This window comes from Condylura cristata, unplaced genomic scaffold (assembly GCF_000260355.1).
Source record: "Condylura cristata isolate star-nosed mole 26May11 unplaced genomic scaffold, ConCri1.0 scaffold00009, whole genome shotgun sequence".
In the NCBI taxonomy this organism is placed as follows: Eukaryota; Metazoa; Chordata; class Mammalia; order Eulipotyphla; family Talpidae; genus Condylura; species Condylura cristata.
This window is the reverse complement of record NW_004567110.1, coordinates 57,640,221-57,662,680: the sequence shown is the minus strand read 5'-3', so window position 1 is coordinate 57,662,680 and position 22,460 is coordinate 57,640,221. Positions and strand designations below refer to the sequence as shown.

Here is a 22,460-nt window from a genome sequence, read left to right as displayed (position 1 = left end):
AGTTCTGGAGTTCAGTTGCACAATAATGTGAATGTATTTAACAGCACTGTTTAGATACACTATAAATTTTATGCTATGTGTATTTTACCAAAACTTAAAAACACTCAGAAAAAAAATTCACTTAATATATAAATGTAAGAGCTAAAATCATAAAAGAAAAGAGGAGTGAATGGTCACCATCTTGGAGTAGGAATAATTTCTTAAGATAGGATACCAAAAACATAAGTAACCAATGTCAAAAAAGGACAAAATGGACTTAAGCAAAATGAACAACTTTTGTGCTTCCAAAGTATACTAGAGCGTGAAAAGACAACGTGGCAGAAAACATTTGCAAATCAAACATATAAGGGACATGTGTCTACAATATAAAAAGAAGACTTATAACTCAATAATAAAAAAAAAAACAAATTATAACCCAGTTTCAAAATGGGATGAGTCTTCTCCAAGGAATATACACATATTGCAAATAAACACCTGAAAAGAAATTCAGCACCATTAGTCAGTAGGAAAATGCAAATCAAAACTACAAGGAAATAATACCGCTTCATCTCTACTAAGATAGCCACAACAGAAAATGTTGATGAAGGCATATATGAGAGAGGATTTGGGAAAAAATGTAACCTTTATATATTGCTGGTAAGAGTTTAAAATTCAAATCATAAGTCTACAAGTGCATACACACACACACACACACACACACCTATTTGCAAATGTTTAAAACAGGATTATTTACAATAGACGAAAAGTAGGAATACCCCAAATGTCTGTCAATAGATGAATGGACAAATAAAATATGACATATTAATAAAATGGCGTATTACTCAGTCAGAGAGAGAAATGAAGTACCGGTAACAGGCTACAACATGGATAGGCCTTGAAAACATCTTGCTAAGAGAAGTCAGTCAGGAAAGATCACATAGTTTGTGATTCTATTTATACAAAATGTCCAAAATAGACAAAACTATAGAGCCGGAAAGTAGGTTAGTGATCTAAGGGCTAAAGAGGTGTGGATGGGGGTGGGGAATAAGGAGTTCCCCACAACAATTTCTTTCTGGGATCATGAAATCTTTTTAAAATTTATTGTGGGGATGACTGCAAATATCTATGAATATACTAAAGGCCACTGAACTGTATTTTTAAAGGAGGGCTTTGTATGTGAAATATATCTCCAAGAAGACCTCAATTTTTTTTAAGTGGATGTGTCAATATTAAATTTACCATCATTAACTTGTGACATGAATTTTTAAAAATTGTAATAGGCAAGACATAAGAGAAATGACATTAAGCTAATAATGATTAGAGTTTAGATTTCATGAATATGAAGTTACTACAGAGCTTTATATTCTTTATTTTGTTGCACTAAATAATTTCCACTAAATTTAAAGAGACATGCTTTTATCATTCTTTAACTCCCAAACTCTTTCTTTACCTCCCAAACTCATTCTTTACAGCAAGAGATAAGAACAAGTAGCTTAAATCTAGAAATTATCCCCCTGGCTAGGACCACTACCTTTCTTCCTGGCATTGTCTTTTATATATGTTAATTTCCTAAATACACAAGCTGCTAATTTCATTTATAATGTTAAAGATACCCTTAGGTATACTCATTTTAAATGTCTTGATTTTCACAACTCTTTTTCTGCTTCTGAAGCTAAAAGAGTCCCTAGGGCAAACCTTCTTTAAGCCTGGCTGTAAGAGTTAGCCATCTGGTAAAAAGTTCCTCAAATGCAAGGCAAAAATGCAGATTCAAGGAAGTTATCTCAACCCTACCACATCCCAGGGGCTTTTTTAAATGCAGAAAACTCTAATTAGGTTTAGAAATATCCTACTCCCTTATTTCATCAGAGAGGTAGGAGAGCTTTGAAATCCGATTGCCATAATGGAAAATTATAGACTCTTAGATGGTGAAAACTCAGAACAATCCAACAGTCATTTAGTGCAACCCTCTCGCTCTCTCTCTCCTTTTTTTTTTTTTTTTTTTTTAAGGAAGGTAGTGACTAGCTGATTAGCCCAGTCGCTCAACTAGTCAGGGGAGTGCCATTGGCAAGATGGCGCTACAGCGTTAACGGTGTCTTGCTCTACGTGAGCAGACTGTGGTGGACTAGACCCCACTGGATACTTACTAAGTACATCCATCCGCCATAGGGGGAATCACGGATCTAGTACAAATTTGATCATCCTCTTTAGGATGATCCAAAGAGAAATGAAATAACATGAGAAAAGGATCACTATAGAGATGGTTTAAAGTTTTCTCTGCCATAGCTCATCTATATTCACCTATGTAATTTTAAAGTTTAATATATAATCTCTAGCAATCCATGCTCTCTTAAAATGATGTAAAAGTATGTAAATTAGAAAGTTAGCTCTTATATTTGTAGAATTGGCTAGTCTTTTCTTCCTGAATACTCGTGTGGTGGTCTATTAAGAATTTCATAAATGTGATCCTTGAAAATAAATCAGAAGACAGTTCCTCCCTCCCTCCACCCTTCCCTCTCCCCCTTCCTCCCTTCCTTCTTCTGGTCTTGGAAATTGGCCAACAACATTATTTATGGCTCTTAGTTCACATCACACCTTAATAATAAACAGGAGCAGTTTTCCTTTGTTTTCAAATTTCAACAGTACAGTAGTTAAAAATTGGCTCTCATCAGAAAACTCTTTCTCCAAGTCTAATGTGCTATGCCGTGTATATACATGATTAACCAGTACAATACGTACAGCAAAGAAACCAGGTGAGAGATTTATTGATTCTGGCTGAAACAAATTGAAAAGTAACCTTGAACACTTTGTGAAGTTCATAATGAGCTCCACAAATCAACTCTGGAGCCAGTTTAGCATATCCATTTAGTCGAGGCAAAGAGCCTGTTTGATCCGACCTAATAAAGTAATTCCTGAGCAAAAAGTTGGTAAAAATGGCATGTTTTAAAATTCAGTGTTCTTTTATTAAGAGAAAAGAATTTCTTTGAAAAAGAATTAATGATAATGTATTTCGTGGAAAACAGTATTTTGGTGCCTACTGTATGTGTGCCTTCTACTGATACTTTGTAATAGATTTGGGGAGTCAATGAGCCACCCAAACACAGAGCTGCCTGCAAGTAAAATGAAAAGACTTGGCCCTTCTAGAAACTTGTCCTGTCTCTGATGAATCAAAATTCAAATTGTGACTATAAATTAAAACAGAATTAGTGTAGCTGATATTATAGAATAGAAATTTGTTCTGATAGTTAACCATTAGAGTTAAATAGGTTATCTGACAGTATTAAGAGGCTATGTCTTATGAAATTAGTGTGTTTTTAACAACCTGAATAATCAGAACAATATTAAAGTACAATAATTATTAAATTTTCTCCCACCAGTTAACCTTCTGAAACCAGAAACAGAGATTGTGTATATGTAAGCAATATAATTAGAACAGTAAACAACAATTCCAAACTCAAATTTTATTGTCATTTTTCTGTTTACAAGTGAATTTAAAAGGAATAGGGCCATGGCAGAAAATAATCTGACTTTCCTTGGATCTTAAATTTTATTCATAATGTTTTTCTGTTTATATTAATAGTTATGTTTTGATGACTAGAGAATTCCATTTGTGTGGGAAGACCAGAGCTGGTTACAGTGGGTAATCTACTGATTGCTTATTGAGAAATCAGGTGTTTTTTTTTTTCCCTCCATAAAACTGTAAGCCTTTATTTTCTTCCCCTAAATAAAATGAATTAACTTTGCCAAGTGATCATAAGAGAACCAAAAATGAATAAAAGCTCTTTATCCTGACTCTAATACACTAATTATTTGGTGGAAAAAAAACACCCCAATTTCAAAACTAAACAGTAAGCCCTTGGACTATTGCTACCAGTAGAACTTAATTTCCTTTTCAAACAAATGTTTCCAAACAAAAATCTTACCACAAGCAATTTTAGGGAAAAAAATACTTTTTAAGGCAGGAAAGACAGTAAAATGTTTAAACAGCAGTTGGCAATAACCACTTGCTAATCCTCAGTGAGACAGAAAGATGCCGACATAACCCTCGCTGCTGATTTCTTCGCTTTGAATGAAGTTGCTTGACCCCTGCAAGAGGCTGGAACTCTCCAGCAAATTCCAGTTTGGCATGTTGCCAATCATGCTTAAATCTGAAAACACTCTGATTGATACAGAGTTTGACTTATAAAGAAGTTTTCTGTTTGTCATTTTTGAGTCCTTTGTTACCTCAAGAAAACATTTCCACTTGTAAAATTATTTTGCTTCTTGTATGAAAAAATGAAATATTGACTGTTGATGAAAATTTCTTTGTATACCAAAATATTTTTCAGGCTCACTCCACCACCAGCTTTACTAAACATGAAGCTAAATATTTCCAGAATATTTCATCAAGTCCCAAAATGAACAAGTGAGAGAATGCCGGATAAAAATACTCAAAACAATGCATAACAGGGGAATGAAAGAGGGGTGTACATTCTTCCTAGTTCTATAATTACTGAAGTGTCATTTTCAAGTTGCTTAGGTTATTTTTTAAAGCTCATCAGTATTCCTTCACAAACCTTAATTGCTGCTTAATCTTAACTAGACTGAAAAATAGAAGGTAAAAATACATTTTATGTAGCACAGTAGGAAAAGGGGAAACATCTCATTTAGAATTATTAAGTAATTGGTAAAATACTTTAGGGACAATCTCTCAATAACACCCATGATTTCAAGATGAAAATAAGACATCATATAATAGAGTTTAAAATCAGTCTTGTCAAATATTAACAGTATCCTATGAATAATCAGACACATATTAGTTCGTAGTAGAACATTTTTCTATTAGCTGCTCTGGGGAGAAGTTAATCCATTGTAGAAATGTGCTTGAATGGGGGAGGGGAAGTGGGAAGGAATTATATCCTAACTGGTGTTTTATTTTCAACTAGTGTTCAATGTCAAACAAAACTTTTAATATTGTGTCATTTCCAGATTGTATCTGATTTCTAATTTTTGAAATAACAGTTTTATTGTAATATAATTCACATAAAATGTAATACACCCATTCAACTTGTACAAATTCAGTGGCTTTTTAGCATATCCAGTGCAGTACAATAATCATCACAGTAAGGTTTAAAATATTTTCATAGCCCCAAAAGAAGCACTGGACCTTTTAATCATCACCCCCTCCTCCCAAGTACTTCTCTACACACTAGTCCTACATAACCAACCATCTATTGACATTTTCTGTTTATAGATTTGACTATTGTGGACACTTCATATAAGTAGAATAGTGTAATATGTGGTCTTTTGTGACTGACTTCTTTTACTTACCATAATGTGTTTTCAAGATTTAATGTCTAATTGAAAACAACTACAACAGCAGCAAAACTTTGATTTGGGAATGATTTCAAACTCACAAAAGAGTTACTAAAGTAAAAACAGTATAAAAAAATCTAGTACCTCTTATACAGATTCATCTATTGTTATCAAAACGTCTCAAGGCTTTTGATGTTCTTGTTATTGCAGCAATAAAACTTTTAAAATTACATTTATGTAACAAGTGGTCAGAAATTGCTTATGAACAATTTGAATTGCCATTTTATACCTTTCTAAAATTACTCTAAAATCCAGGGACTAATTCACTGCCATATAAAATATGTACTTGTCATAGCAGATGATTTTTGTGGGTTTACTCAACAAACAGGGAAGCTTAAGACTCAACCCACTGAAATGAAGTGAAAGGAGCACAAAGAAAACAGGATTTAAGAAGACCAAGGAGATACCATGTCCTTTCTCACCATTTTTGTCAAATTACAATTATAATCAATTGTATTATTTAGCACCTTACTTTGTGTTCCAAAGTTACCTATATAAAAAAAGACAGTTGGCCAAGTTTAACAAAACAATGCAATCCAAAGTGACCTGAATTATATTAACAAATTTATGAAAAATAGCTATGGAAGACAAATATTCTGGGCTGATGACACTACTGAAATCACAGGAGTTGTACCTCAAGAAATCTTTGAGTCATATTTTTTTTTCCTTTGAAGGAAAGGCATTAAAGATGGCCAAGGCCATCTTTAATGTTTTATGGAAAAAGTGGTAAGACCAAGGTAAGAAAATTCTTTCTGCTGGAGGTTTTTTTTTTTTTTTTTTTTTAACCCATGATCAGAGTATTAAGAACATAAAGTAGTTGTGTTTGTTTGTTTGTCTGTTTTTTAGGAATAATAGTACTCAGGGTGCCCTATATTTAAAGTTAGTACACATGACAGCTTTCATCTATGTTGCAACAATTCTATTGCATATTGTTAATAGTTTACTACCTTTAATGTGGTAAAGCAATGTTTTCCAGCCTTGGCTAGGGAACAGGACAAGGAAGGTATTTGTAATACAGATTCCCAGGGTCTTCTGGACTAAATAAAATATTTGCAGGGAGGAGTCCAAGATATTATTTGGAGCATGACTCTCTAGAAGCCTATGATAATAAACTAGATTTAGTATTCTGTCTTACCATGTTGATTATTGAATCTTGGACTGTGAACTTAAAAATTGTCATTGCAAAATATTTAATAGAAACATACTGTCCTAACTATGTAAGTCAGATGAGAGTGTTCATAATAATCTAAGGGGCTGAAGTCTCTCAGGCAGTGGTAGGATGACACAGTGGCAAAAAGCAAGCTGATAAAAATCATACTTTGTGTGAGGACATACTGATAGTGTAGACAGTTGGAAAGACATCAAATGTGAACTCAAAAGAACTAAGCCTTCCTACACTTGTGACTCTGGGTGATTTCATCTACCTGAATGTCTTTTCTGCTTATGAAAAAAAAAGGAAACAGCAATATTGTACCTCCTGTAAGGTTATTTTAAAGATTACTGAAGTATGTATATACAAATATTTTGCAAAGTATTGTAAAAATATTATTTAAAAATATATTTTGCAAAACAACAAACCACTGTTCCATATTAATAACCTTTAATAATATGCCAGTTAAAAAGAAAAATCAGCAACATACCTTCTTAATTGAATTATGCAAGTCAATACATCTTAAAGTAAATCTACAAAACATATCATTTTTTTCTTTTGTGTATTATTCCATATTGTAGCAATTTTGATAGGGTTAGAACTTTAGATCTTCTCTTTGCAGGAAGTTCTCATTCTAAAAGACATTTGTTGATGCCTGGCTTAGAGAAAACCTATAACTATGTGAACTAGTAACACAAAGCAATCTGAAGATAATTTATAGTAATGTTAGCATTTGAATTCAGGAAGTCTATTTATGAGGAACTTTAAAATGAGGAGATATGGTGAGACATTTTAAGTATCTTTGAAAGTATAGCTAGTTGCAATTGAGAAGGAAAAAACTGCAAATAATAATTCAGCTGTCTGCTTGGAAAATATAATTTCACATCCATTAGCAATGTAAGGCCCTTATCTGAACAAACACGTTAATATGATAATAACATGTGATAGCAAGATAATCAATATTTTGCTGTAATGCAAACATTTTCTATATATGGAAACTTGCAAACACAGCTCTTCTTTGATGATGATGGGAACAAAAGGAAGAGATTTGTGACAGCCAGAATTCTAGTTGTACTTTAAAAATTAGAAGTTAGAGTGAATAGGAGGATAAATTGGCAAAAAAAAGAAAAAACCTGATCCATTCTAAATAAATGACACCTCACACATCAGGAGTCATAGAACAGCGTAGACCTTCTACAGGAGCATCAATCAGGCTTAGACATATTTGTTTTCATAGCTCTAAATCCTTTAGGTAAAGGATCCTGTCATTTAGCTTTGATTTCTGCTATCAGATGCCCAAAATGACAATTAGATACTTTTGTTTCTTCACTGATAAAAGAGGGGGAAAAAAATCACACACATAATCTGATGTGTAGGAATAGTTTTGATATAGGTTTCAATGTTTGGCAGCAGCAAAATCGGGATCCATGACTTAGAAGCAGGTAATGGGAAGGTTAAGTTAATGTAAAGGTCCAATTCCAACTCTTTTCTCTTTGCCACAGAATTTGTTTTCTAATCCTTTCCCACAAAATCTAAACTAAATCCCAGCAGAGAAGTTGAATGCACTTACATCTCCACTCACCACAGGGAAGTCACAGGATTTGACTGTCAATGCAAATAACCTTGTTCTACAGCAAACAGCAAACACTCAATAAAGTGTGTATTGTCGGTTGGATACTCATTTGTGATAGACATTTTCATCCAACATCACTTTTATGTTTGATATTTCCTTGAAAGAAATAAGGGTCGGAGCCTAAAATTGCCACAAGAAAAACGGGCCTACTTTCTCAGGCTGCCTGTCTTCCTTCTAAGGCTGAACACTGAGGCTCCTCTGTGAATAGGGCTGGGAGCTGTGTGAACCGGATCTGCTGGGGAAGCAGAGAAACCGCAAGTAAGCGGGTTGGCACTTTGGAACAGTTTGAGAGTAATTGTGTGGCTGCTAAACCTTATAATTAAAAAATATATGAGTTTGTATTTTGTATGACTTTGTTATTTTCTTTTTCTAATGATTTACTTAGGAAAAACTGCTCTTTCTCCACAGCTAGTTTTTTTTTTTTTAATCTTTCCTGACTTAGAGAACATTTCATTTCGATCAGTTTCCACTACTGAGTCATTTTCTCCCTAGAAATAGTGACCTAGGTTTAGAGAGGGGGTGGGGCAGGCGCTTTGGCCCTCAGATCTGGCTGTTGTTTGCCCTGGGAGTAGGGATTTTTCTTAGGCAACCTGCAGGTGGCTGGGCCTGGATTCCTTTTTCCCAGCTCCTGGCTCCAGGTGATAGCTGGGGTCTCATCCCCTTAGCAAACACCTTCAAAGAGCTCGCTGTAGATATAAGTGGGCAGGAAGATTGGCTTTCACCAAACACAGGGAGATTGTAGAGGGGGAGTGGGTGAAAATCATATTCTTAATCACAAACAAACACAATTAACTGGCAACTGGATTAAGATACCTAATCAGTCAAAATTATTTAGAAGTTCTTATAACCATCACCCTTCTTTTGAAAGTTCTTAGTTACTCCTGTGAGATAATACTCTGTTAATGAAATACATGTCTGTAGGGAACATTCCTCTTCTTAAAGCGACATAATGAGGCTTCAATAAGAGCAATAAAAGCTCTAAAGGGGAAAAGTGTTTAAAAGAAAAGGACAGATAGACGAAACATAGTAAAACACTAACCAGCAGTCAGAAACATCCCCTGTTTTAGTTCAACTGAGAGCCATAGTGAAACCCTTTAATGTGTGACGCTTCAAATAGTGATCTTTCAGTTATTCAACCAAGCTGTTAAGTTTTCAACATATGCCAATTGCCAACTATTCTGAGCACAGGGGATACAACATTGTCCAACATTTTAATGAGAGGGATAGATACATAAAGTATAGTGACTGCTAAAGACAAGTGCTTTAAGAAATTATCGGGCAGATGAGAGAATAGAGTTTAAATTCTGGGGAAATGTCAACTTTAGGTAAGATGGTCTCCCTTATTTTTGTGGTGGTCTCATTTCAAGAAGCCTGACACCACATATGTCATTAAATGAAGGAGCTAGTCACAGGAAAATACAGGGGATCTTGGTTCCATGCAGACAGCAGAGAACACAGGCTTCAAGGAGGAAGCTTGACATGTTTAAGAACATATAGAGGCCCACTGGCTAGAAGAGCAATGGAAGCAGACAGTGGTAAGAAATGGGAACAGAGATAGGAAAGAAGCCATTTATGTGGTACCATACCATCTCCCACAACAGGTAGGATACTTCTGTATGCTTGAACTGGGATTGATGATGATGTTCTGCATAAGCATTGGAAATGTTTGCTATAAATTATACCAAATGTTTGCTATAAAATATACCAAATATGCTAAGTGGATGTGTTGAAAAGTATTTACTTTAATCAACCATCTTTATAAATTTTTTAAATGGCATAAAATAATTATTGTTAAAGTCAACATAGACCTTTTGACTGTTGAAGACTTAATTAAACTGCTCAAGAATTAAAGCTTCAATGTGACTACCCTCAAATAAATTAATATATATGGATGTTTTGTAAGTCTCACTACGTGCAATGACCAAACCAGTCAATCCATACACATATGATTAATATTTGTTCAACCATTTGTACTTAAGTCTTTACTTAATGGGATGTTGCCCATTCAAGCTCTGGGATGTTTCGTGTCACCCTTTTTGCAGATATGATCCAGTAAGATTGTCCTTCTTAAATTCTGTAAAGGAAGAAAATATTTACCTATTTAATTCTAGGATTTACCTAGGAGAGAAACACCCTAGTATCACTGCAGCTGAACTATTCTCTGCCCAGGTTGTGGGGGCTGCAGACGGTGCATCTCCAGAACTGTGCTGAGAGAAAGCAGCAAACAGCAGGTGCAGTTTGGGGAGGGACTGAGTCTGGGCTCAGTCAGTCACTACTGGTTGTCCTTTATATGTAGTTCCACAGAACTTTTCTCTCATGTCAAAGATAGAAATGAGTCATGGGAATGAAATCATGCATAGAGGCAGTGTAAATTAGATTGGCCAACCTCTGCACTTTGAGTAGGTCGTGAAATTTGACTTGTTATTCATTATTTTCTCCATCTGCGATCATGGAGAGTAATGTGTGTGGGCATGACTGACAGTGGGGAGAGGCTAAATATATTTACGAAGTATTTCCTCAAAGAGGACAGAAGTTCTATTTACACCTCTAGAAAATATTATTTAGTGTTTATTCCTTTCTTCCTTATTGCTTTTAGTAAATGAAACCCTACTTGTTCAATTTAAGCTCTCTCTTGGTATTTTTGAGGGTTCTTAAAGATACAATCTTGTTTAAAAAAATATGGATGATCCCATTCAAAAGAAGCAAAAATAATGCCTTATAATTTTGTTTTCAATTTGTTCCTGAAGAATTTTCCAGAGTAAAGATAGTAAAGATGAAAACTTTGATATTATAATTTATGTTTACATTTTACACTTAAGTTTTTTTTTTTTTTTTAATAAATGTAAACGCTTTCCCTCACTGTGAAGCATGGACAGTGAAGTACCAAGCAGAGATGTGTATGAAAGTGCCAGCATGCTTAGCAGCCAAGAAAAGGGAGCCTGAAAGCCGGCAGGTAGAAAAGTTGGAAGACTGATTACAGTAAGCCAATGCACAATGTACAGAAAGGGACAGATTTCTTACTGTGAAAAAAGGGATTTGTAAATATGGAAAAGTATCAGGCTAGAAAGAACCCTGAGTTGTTGGATGATAACAAGGGTATCCTCAATTAACTCATGGTTTCAATAGTTTCTAAAGATAGATACAGAAGAGTGCTAGAGGCCAACAGACATTCAGAAGTGCTCATTATCATTTATGTAGTGAAAAGCAAATCAAACCACAATGAGATTATCACATCACACCTGTGAGAATGACTCTCATCAAAATGACAAGAAACAAGTATCAGCAGGAGTATGGATAAAAAGGAATCCTTGTGCTCTTTAATGAGAAAGTATACTGATATAGCCACAATGGAAACAGCGTGGAGATTCCTGAGAACATTATGAATGGAACTACCATATGATGCAGTTCTAAGTATTTACCTGAATAGAAAACACTATTTCAAAGAGATACGTGTACCCCTATGTTCAGTATTTTCCAGTAGCCAAGAAACAGATATAACTTAAATATCCATCCATGGATGAATGGATGAAGATGTGGTATATATCCACGATGGACTACTCAGCTATGAAAAGTTATAAAGAGAGAATATTCTGCCATTCGCAACATGAGTAGATCTAGGAGGCTATGCTGAGTAAAATAAGTCAGAAAGAGAAAGACAAAAATGATGCGACTTCAGGCAGATGAAAAAGGTAGAGACAAAATAAATGAGTAAACAAAACAATTCTTAGATTATAAGAACAAAATGGTTGTTACTTTTATTGAAAAGGGAGGGCATTGAAAAAGATGTCAGATAATGATGGTGCATGTTTAATTACTTTGTGTTTATATGGGAAAGAGAAGTAGAGATAAATATTTTCAATATAGAAGATACATTGATGTATTAAATATATATTTAGTATTATTATATACTGATATATACTAGTGTTATATTATTAATATATGTAGTACATATTAATGTAAAGCAAACGTGGAGAAGCAGCACAGGAGATAAAATACTAACAAATTAGAGCATCTCAGTTAAGTGGATACAGTTCTTCCTAAGTTTGAAATTATTTAATAATAAATCATTTTATTTATTTTTTATAAGTAATTTTAAAAATTTGCTTATTTATGCATGCAAGAGGTGAGGGGGTCGGTGAAAGGATTCACTTGAGACAGAGTGGGGAACAGAACAGGGAGACTGACTGAAATAAACTGCTGAGGGGGAGCAGGAGAGACAGAGGGCAGAGGTCTGCTGCACCACGTGGGCCGCCTGGAAAGGCTCTGTGGCTGTGCATAGCTTCATAGTGCTGCGCTTTAACCCCTTGCACCACCAGGAAGGTTCCATAATAATATATCATTTTAAAAGAATATCTGCATATCAATGTAAATAACAAGTGCTTTCCCATATTATTTTATTATGTGATATTTCCTATGTACTACAGTTCCAAAGTATCATTAGGATAATTTTATATAACTTAAAAAGTAGGGAATGGATTAGACAGTCCTTTGTAATCATAAGATTCCAAAAATGTTAGGTGGTTCTCAGGGAAAATTATATAAAAAGACGTGTCAGAAAGAGCGGTCTATCTTCACAGACCTTGGTCATGGTTCATAAAGATAGAATCTGCTGGATCAAAGGTTTTTGCTAATTAGTTAAAAAACTAAACAGTGTTTACTCTAAGAACAGCAGCATTCTAGCATAACCCAATCTTCTTTACAACCCCATTTCCATTTTTATATCAATTTGTTATTTTTTTCTGTACAAAGAACATTCTCTAAATGCATACATAAAAATATTTGTGTGTATGTATGTATACACACAATAATAGCACAGTTTTTATCAGTGTATAACTTTGCAGGAGTATCTTAAAATATTTGTTTGCTTCTTTATCTGGAAAAGTTGGGAAGAAATCATAATTTTTCCTTACTTTTTTGAGAAATAAGGATGAGGCAATTTAAGGGAATTGCAGTTTACCTGCAACCAAGACTAGAATTTAATATCTATTCATTATTATTCACTGATATATTTAGGCAAGTTTGTACATTTAAGGCAAGCTGTACGTGTGTATGAAACACAATTATCAAAATTGACTTTTGTCTCTACATTTTTCAAGAATAATCTAGGCCTATTAAAGCAAGTGCTGATTTTCATGCAGTCTCTAAGATTTTTTAATAAAAATCTCTTTAAAGATTTTCCAGTAGAATATTGAATGTTTTACAAATCTTAGACAATTTTTGGCAGTCTTAACAGTTTCAAAGGTTGACATGCATAAAATAAACCTATTGCTATGTCTTAATTTTCCATTTTGTAAAATAGAATTGATAATATTTGCTCAACCAACAGTGAAGTGGAGAGAATTTACTCTACCTTGTTATTATATGTATGTTCTTATGATTTAAAGACTTAGACAATGGCAGTTTTAAAGGATGAGACAATAATTTAATATAGTTAACTTTCTTCCATTATGAAGCAGTGTAAAGTACAGGAGTAGGTCTTTAGAGATCTCATATTTCTTATTTTTTAACTTTATCCCCATTTAACTGAATTATTTTTATTTTTTCAACTGAATTAAAATTCAATGGTATGAAATAATACTCCAATAAATATGAACTGTCATATAGAACTTAGAACTATGTGATCTAATTAAAACACTAATAATAGATCTAAATGAAAATGTTTTCTTTTTACAGCCCTGTATCTTTAATATTAAGAAATTGTCTGGCCCTCCCTGGTGGCGTAGTGGGTTAAAGCACAGCACTAAGAAGCAAAAGCCACTTGCGCATGAGATCGATCCCCGCCTGCCCTGGAGGTGACCACATGGCGTGGCAGACCTCTCCTGACCCGCCCACTGCTCCCCTCAACAGTGTACTTCGTAGATCTGCCTGTTCTGCTCCCCACTCTGTCTCTGGTGAAGCCTCTCGTCTCCCCTAAACCTCTGACCTGTACCCCACTTCTGTATGTGCAAATAAATAAATCTTTAAAAAAAATTCTTAAAAAGAAATTGTCAAGATTTGGTTAGGGACAACACTATAGATTTTGTGCCAGAATCCTTAATCTGTATGTGATTGTCTGCTGCTTTCATTTACACTCTATAAATTCTACTAGGTCTTTCACCAGCTATGGGCTATGCATATAAATAAGAACCTCAACTGTTAACAGCAAAGACAGCTGGTCCAAGCACCTGTCTTGTGACCTTGAGCAACCAGGTATCCTATCTAAGTCTCAAGTTTCTCTTCTGAAAGAAGGGGATGAGACCTTAAGAATGACTGTTTTTCTACCTGTGGGACATCATCCTCAGATGAGTTAGTTTACATGCAACTGCTTTGTAGACTGTACCCTGTGATTAAGAAATTAACAGCAAGGGTTTTGTTTTTGAAGCCTCCTCCAAAGACAGAAATTTGCTTTTACATTATGTCCACATGCAAAACTGCCCATGTCTATTTTTCATTTGGACTTCCATGTTAAATGGATTCAGAAAAGAAATAGGGCTTTAGTTCACCCTCAGAAAAGGGAGACATTTGCTGCTTAATAACTGGAGACTGGGTGAACTCCTGGTGAAGGAGAGGGTGGGAGAGAACAGTACTTAAAGTCAGATGAACACATGGTTTACACAATGTGACTGAGAGAATAAATGTACAAACTTGCCAGGTTCATAGAGACAATTCTTAGATAATTTTTGGTTCTTGCCTTGAAAGAAATCACCCAAAGACTGAGTCGAGAAGGACAAACATTACCGTAGTCCATTGGTATTGAATTGACTCAATTCAATGGACTCTGCGTGCTTTAGGGATATAAAAATAAACTGAACCAAGTATCTGTGCTGCTATTAAAGATTAATGAGAAAGTCACTCAGTCGGTCCAAGAAATGGACAGAGAAGAAATTTTACCAGAAATCGGCCAAGTGAAGATTGATTGCAAAGGAATCCTGCAAGCACCCGAATATTTTTTTTTTCCAGTTTAAAAACTTTGGAAGCCAGTTGAGGTGCTGTTCCAAAATCTGAACTACTGTGACTGAAGTTGCACAGAAGAGGGATAATGAGTGCTGTAAGGAATGGCCTGCTCTGTGACCTTATTTTACTTTGATCACTTCCATGATCACAGAATGCACACCTTGCCCTAACCAACCACTTGGCAAAATCAAGCCCTGCTGGGGAAACTTGGCAAGCTAAAGTTTTTAGCCTTACTAGGAAAAAAATCTCTCAAAGCACTTGGCCCACTGATGTCAGTATCACCTTTACATGCCAGAAACAAATTACTAAAGTAGAACAAGGCCTTGAACATCCAACTGAAGGAAGACTAATGGTGCTGCCCTGTACATTCCTCAGAGGCAGAGGCCGTGTCTGCTCCCCTTTGGGTGGGAGTGCAAGTGTTCTGCTCACAGCGGACATGCCATTGATAATACTGTCTGGTTAAGGACACAACTCTACAAGGAAAGCCCTGGCCTTTTCCAGGGTGTGGTGGAAGGTGGGAGCAGAGGTCAGCAAAAGTCATTGCATAGTAGCCACAATGCTATCCAAATTCCTATGACATGGGAGGCAGCTATAAAGGAGATGAGCAAGACTGCGTGTGTCTGTGTTATCTGTCCAGGGCTGGAGGAGCTGAGCTGCCTACCTACCCTCTCCAGGCCGCCACACCCCACGAAGTCTCAACTTCAGATGCCAGGCAAAAAAGGGAGGGAGCCATTACTTCAACCCGGGGACCACAGCTAAGGCTGCGGGTATCTAAGGACCACCCCCGCGGACGAGTTTCTGAGCAGGGAAATGGACCGGGAACCGCGCATTTCCTGCTTTGCCTGTGCAAATCCCAGGCGGGGCCAAGCGGGAACAGTTACGGCCCTGGAGTCGCCGCTGTCAGGGTGGGGCTCCGGCGGCCTCCAAAGGGGGTGCATGGAGGAGTGCAGAGAGAGTGGAAGAAGGCGCGAACTATGAAATCACTCCTCTCATCCTCAGGCATAATGAAAATCGCCAAAACTTCCGCCAAAGCTGCCCTTTTTCGGTCCCGTCAGGAGAGGCCGGCGCACCCTAGAGCAGGGTCTGGAGCTGGGTGCCGAGAGGTTCGGACTTGATGGGGGCGTCCTTGGCCCGCGGTGGGTGTGGGGGTGTAGCCCGGGAAGCTACCGCCAAGAAGGCGACCGCTACCTTCCGGTCACTCCTTCCTCCCTACCTTTCCCACCCCGCCCATGACCTTCGACCTCGCATCCCGGACCCACGGACTGGCCCGGGGACAGGGAGGAGACACGGAAGGTATCACGAGGCGCGGCACAGCCGCCCAGTCGGCGCCCGGGCGCTCGGTGCCAACTGGCTGCGTGGGCCTGCACTGCCCTACCTGGGAGATGCGGAGCCTCCGCCGCCCTCCCGGCTGCTCGCCTGGTCGCTGCGTGTCGGAGGCCGCCGCTAGCTCGCGATTTATATAGAAATGCTAAGGTCCCACTGTTGTTCTTTGTTCCAGGGATACCATTGTCTGTCCGTCGGCGGGCCGCCCCGGAGCTTTCTTTGGGTTTGCGGTGCTCACACTCCTCCCCGCCCCCCGAGGACTTGCCCTCCCGAGCCAACCCGGATCTGTCTGGGTGCCCACCGCTTTCCCTATCCACTTGAGTCTCTCGCAGCTGACTCCCGCTTCCCGAGCATGGAAAATACAAAGCCTGCCGGAAATCACCCAGTCTCTGCTTGGTCACTGAGGGTCCCAGGAAACGCTGGGCTCTGAGTGTTCCAGGGCCACGGTTTGTCACCTACCCGTGTTCACTTCTGCGCCCACCGACCAACGGCCCCAAAAGGTTAACGGGCACAACTTCCAGCTATTGCTAGTCGCTTCCTCACCCAGTGATTTGAGCCTCAGTTCTGGTCCCGGGACGTGAGTGCAATTAGCAGCCAGGAACCCAGAGATCGTGGATTGTGTGTAATGTACGAGCGGGTATACAAGGCTCTTACTCACGAAACTTGTTTGTCTCCCTCCTCCTCCCCACGTAAATCTTGTGTTGAGAAAAGCAAGGCTTGCAGGAAGCCACTCCGGATGTTTGCTGCTTTTCATGTGGCATTTGTGGCAGGCTCTGATAACGTCCCAAGCTCAGCTTCCAAGACCGCGTTTAGTAAAGACCAAAATAGAAGAGTGTAGAGACACACGCGCGCGCATACACACACACACACACACACACACGCACGACAGGTCTGTGGCGCCACAGATCCCCAACACCTTTCCCCCACATTATATGACTAGAAACGATCAGAAGGAACTAGATCTAAGTAAAGGTATGTAAAAGTGACTAGTCTTGGAAAGGCACCATAATTCCTTCCTGGTGAGCAGAAATAAACGGTTACTTTGTAACTCTGGGATAGTGTTCTACCAAGCAGGGGGAGGAGCGTTAAAGCAGAAACTTCAACTCCATCCTCTGGATGCTGTTGTTTTCTCACCTGATTTCTCAGTTATTTTTCCTCGACAAAAATCAGTAAGTTTCTCGAAACAAGTGACAATGATGGAGAGCCCTGAAGTTTCTTCCCCACAGTTTCCTAACCTGGGTAGGCGAGGGAGAGAGCATGATGATGAAAGTGTACAAGGGTAAATCCACGGGTATACATTTTGGGAGCTCATATGAATCAAATTTCTCATAGCCTTGTTTTAGTTTTTTCCCCTTAATTAGTCAGACTGATAGACTGATAAAGTGAATTCTGCTACATTTCAGAAAAGTTAAGAGAAGATGGTCAAGAAAAGAGCAAGGCTCTGATCTGAATCCCACGCTGCGATATTAACTTGTTTTCTTTACTCCTGTGGTTTCTTTATTGATATAACTATTTGTAATGCAATTAGTTTTCAAGCCCAATTTTTCCCTAGGGAAAAAAAAATCAAGTTTTAAAAAAATTTAAGATCAACTGTTTTAAAACTATCAATTAAAAACAGCACCTTTCTGTAATTTCCTCAAGCAGTTTTTTTTTTCTTGTTTGAACCTCAGAGATGCAAGAACTAGAACTTTCTTAGTTTGTTCATTCTATGAAGATTGGTTTCTGAAAGGTAGGGACAGACAGACATCACAGATCCTGGCAAAGTTAAAATTGACTTAAAGCAAGTGTAGGAATTCTCTGGAGAAACAGCAATAGCAGAGAAAAAGGCGGCCAGCGATTTTCAAAGACTGTGTTCCTTTGTTTTTATGGATGACACTAATAAGCAGACTGAAACTACTTGTCACTGTAACATCACACAAAAATCGGCTGCTTTTACCTCTCAGATGTCAGTCCTGGTTTTTCAGCACTCCTTCAAAGTGAACAAAGAAAATGTGTTCTGGAGATTGATGTATTGATTTCTTAGCAAAGTTATCTAATTGGTTGCCTTAGGAAACTCCACATATACACAAACACAACAGCCTGGCTTAGTGATTAATAGTTCTTAGTAAGTAAATCTGAAGGTAGATTTCTGGAGATGAATTCCACTCCCCAATGCTGTGATTCTGGGCTATTTACTAAGCCTCTCTCATTCTTCTCCCAAAAAACAAAATACTGTCGACCTCATAGGGTTGCTTAAGAATAAACTACTAATGTTTGGATGGTTTTTAGACTAGTACTTGGCATGAAATAGAAATGAAACATAAAGGCTTGTTTAAAACTTCTACTGAACAGTTTTTGAGATTTGAACGGTTTAATAGTTATCCATGTTTTTACTGTGGAGTAAAATAAAACATAGGAATCCCTGATTTATGTCCCAGGATAATCGCCTTAAACTACCCAAAGAGTTAGTTACGTTGCTGCTCAAAAAATTATTGCTCTTGGGTGCTTGTGTAAATTTTGGTGCTGCATTTACTTTTTTTTGGGGGGGGAGGAGTAAAGTCTTGCCTCTTTTGGCGAACACGTGCGTTTTTTTTGTTACGCTGAATATGCATTTCATATTCCAGTTTTCAAGGGTTGGTTCACTGTTGTGAATAAAAGCTTTGAATCCATCAGGGTGTCAGGATATTGGCCTCCGAATGTCACTCCGTAACTTAATCTTGTTTTAGAAATTAGAATTTAACTCGGGCATAGCAATTTGAATATAACAAGCAGTAGGTAATGACCTTGCCAAAAGAACGTATTTTTGCTTTTTATCAATAGCATTTTCTATATTCCATACACATTTGAAGAAGGCACCCACACATGGGGTTCCTTGAGAGAAAGCCAGATCACCCACCACTGAAGTACCTTTCGCTCATGTAGAGAGGGTATACTGGGTGATGTGATCTAAGTTGTCAAGTTCTCTTTTGCGTTACAACCAACACCCCAGAAGGTTTTTCTGTAGTACCCTTTCCGGGGTCGAAGAGGACGTGGCGCCAAGGCCCGGCTTCAGCCAGTTTTCCCCGGGGCAGGTGTAGCTCTGGGCGTGGGCCGGGGGAGGAGAAAGGGCGGGCTGGGGGTAGATCAGGGACTTGGAACAGCCGCGGCCGCCTGGGCGTGGGCCTAACGACGCTAGCCCGACCCGCCCTCACAGCTTCATTGGTCACATCTGTGTAGAAAAGGCCGGGCAGCCTAGGGGGGCGTCCGCAGTGTCACTGGTCGTCCGAGACTCTGGTTGTGCGGTGGGCTGGAACTGGCCAGAACCCGGCAGTCGGGTTCGGACCCCGGAATCTAGTTCTACGCGCGGGTCTTCTCCCTCCTTCGCTCCCCACCCCCTCCCCCCCACGTCGGGGGAGGCGGCGTGTCCGGCGGAGGGTTGTGGGGCTCCAGGCAGGGCTGGAGCGCCATGAGCAGCCCGGATGCGGGGTATGCCAGTGACGATCAGAGCCAGACCCGGAGCGCGCTGCCCGCGGTGATGGCCGGGCTGGGCCCTTGTCCCTGGGCCGAATCGCTGAGCCCCCTCCAGGACATGAAGGTGAAGGGCGAGGCAGCCGCGAGTAGCGGGGCGCCAGCCGGGGCCGCGGGTAGAACCAAAGGCGAATCTCGCATCCGGCGGCCGATGAACGCTTTCATGGTGTGGGCCAAGGACGAGCGCAAGCGCCTGGCGCAGCAGAACCCAGACCTGCACAACGCTGAATTGAGCAAGATGCTAGGTGAGTCTAAACTGGGAGCCCGCTAGTAAGAATTGTAGAGCCAGTTCTTACACCTCCGAAATCGTGGGCTTTGCCCTTCAGGACAGAGATGTGCCGCAAGCCCATCCGTGGGGCCCGCGTCCCCCTTCCCAAACGCTCCAAATAGGTTTTTGGCTTCAGTCCTCAGAACCCGGAATACCCGAAGACCGGGAAGCGGCTACCAATGGTCAGGGAGGCGGCAAGGGTATTCCTGGAGCTGAGTTGGTTTGGTGGTGTCGGTTTCCCTATTCTGCCTGGGATAAGGGCCGTCTTAAGTTACTAGAAGTTCCGGGAGTGGGTGAGCTCGGGAGCCGCTCCTAGGAAGCTAGACGAAAGGAGTGATGCTAGAAGAGAGGACCCTAGATATCCCATTTTCTCCGTGTGCTGGGACTCCTGCGTACGGAGTGTCCCAAACTTTAACTCTTTCACTTGACACCTCCCTTGCCCTCTAGTTGTGGCACAATTCAAGTTTGGCAGGGGAGAAGTGGGAACGGTGGGGGCTGGGAAGCAGGAGTTCTCAGAGTAAGGCCGGTGTCCTTCTCCATTTCCCACGCCCGTGCAGGCAAGTCATGGAAAGCGCTGACCCTGGCGGAGAAGCGGCCCTTCGTGGAGGAGGCGGAGCGGTTGCGCGTTCAGCACATGCAGGACCACCCCAACTACAAGTACCGACCCCGGAGGCGAAAGCAGGTGAAGCGGCTCAAGCGGGTGGAGGGCGGCTTCCTGCATGGTCTCGCGGAACCGCAGGCGGCTGCGCTTGGTCCGGAGGGCGGTCGCGTGGCCATGGACGGCCTGGGCCTGCCCTTCCCAGAACAGGGCTACCCCGCGGGACCGCCGCTAATGCCCCCACACATGGGCGGCCACTACCGTGACTGCCAGGGACTGGGCGCACCCCCGATTGACAGCTATCCGCTGCCCACTCCCGACACATCCCCACTGGACGGCATGGAGCCAGATCCCGCTTTCTTTGCCGCGCCGCTGCCCGGAGACTGTTCGGCCGCTAGCCACTACAGCTACGCTCAGGCTTCGGACTACGCAGGGCCCCCAGAGCCGCCCGCCGGCCCCCTGCACTCGCGGCTGGGCCCGGAATCTGCTGGCCCAGCAATGCCGGGCCTTCTGGCGCCCCCCAGCGCCCTGCACATGTACTACGGCGCTATGGGCTCGCCGGGGGCGGGCGGCGGGCGCGGCTTCCAGATGCAGCCGCAGCACCACCCACCCGGTCCGGGACAGCCGTCGCCGCCTCCTGAGGCTCTGCCCTGCCGCGACGGCGCGGAAACGAACCAGCCAGCGGAGCTTCTCGGGGAGGTAGACCGCACGGAATTTGAACAGTATCTGCACTTTGTGTGCAAGCCCGAGATGGGTCTCCCCTACCAGGGACACGACTCTAGTGTGAATCTCCCAGACAGCCACGGGGCCCTTTCCTCGGTGGTGTCGGATGCCAGCTCTGCGGTATATTACTGCAACTACCCTGACGTTTGACAGGTCCCCAGCGTACCCAGCCTGCAGGCCAGAAGCACAGTGTTACCCGCCTTCCGGAGGAGCTAAGGAAATCCTCAGCCTCATTTTTTGTGTGTTTTTAAGTTGCCTCGACATATAATTTATGGTAATTTATTTTGTCTGCCACTTGAACATTTGATAGGAAAATGAGCTTATGTGTTAAGATTTGTGCAGATACTTGTTTACCAAAGTTGCATTGTCAAAAGCCTATTTCTGCGTTTAAGTTTACCGGTTTAGATTGTGTACCAGAAGAATTTGTTCCATTTTTTGAAAAAAAATATTGATCAAAGAAATTTTGTCCCGGGTGTGTTTTTTTGATCTTAAAAAAAAAAAAAAAACAATAAAATCTGGAATCCTAGTTCTAGTTTGTCATTCGCCTAGTGCTTTGGCCACAGACCACTTTTTGAGAGTAATGTGAAGTATTAATATGTTAGAAATAGAAATAGTTCAATAGTTGACATTTAATGTACTGTTACTGTCTTTTTTCACTCTTATAATAGATAAAATTATTTCAAGGAGAAGCCCTAAAATTTCACATTAGCGAATCCAAGATTGAGGAAATTGTGTGAGGGAAAAACCTTTGTGGAGTGAAACCTACATTTCAAGTATAAGTAATGGTAAATCTTAGACAATACCATCAATTTTTATATTGGGCTAATGGGTTTGGTTGTGATACTAATACTGGACTTACTGGGTTTTGCATTGGTACCTTGACACCTTGCTAATGAGACTTTGGATTAAAAAAGTATATATACCTGTGTTTCACCAAGAGTCTACCCTCTTCAGTACTGAACTTGCCTTTAATTTTCACAGTTTACAGGTTGGGGAGTAGGGATGTTGGACTAAA

General features: G+C 40.0%; 1 protein-coding gene across 1 annotated transcript; it reads left to right on the top strand.

Annotated features, from left to right (window-relative positions):
* Nucleotides 1-19,618: 19,618 nt before the first annotated feature.
* On the top strand, nucleotides 19,619-21,911 carry SOX17 (SRY (sex determining region Y)-box 17). Its single transcript, XM_012722927.1, has 2 exons — nucleotides 19,619-20,101; nucleotides 20,682-21,911. Exons 1-2 carry the CDS (start codon nucleotides 19,795-19,797, stop codon nucleotides 21,593-21,595), a joined length of 1,221 nt encoding a protein of 406 aa, XP_012578381.1. The 5' UTR covers nucleotides 19,619-19,794; the 3' UTR covers nucleotides 21,596-21,911.
* The last annotated feature ends 549 nt before the right edge of the window (nucleotides 21,912-22,460 follow it).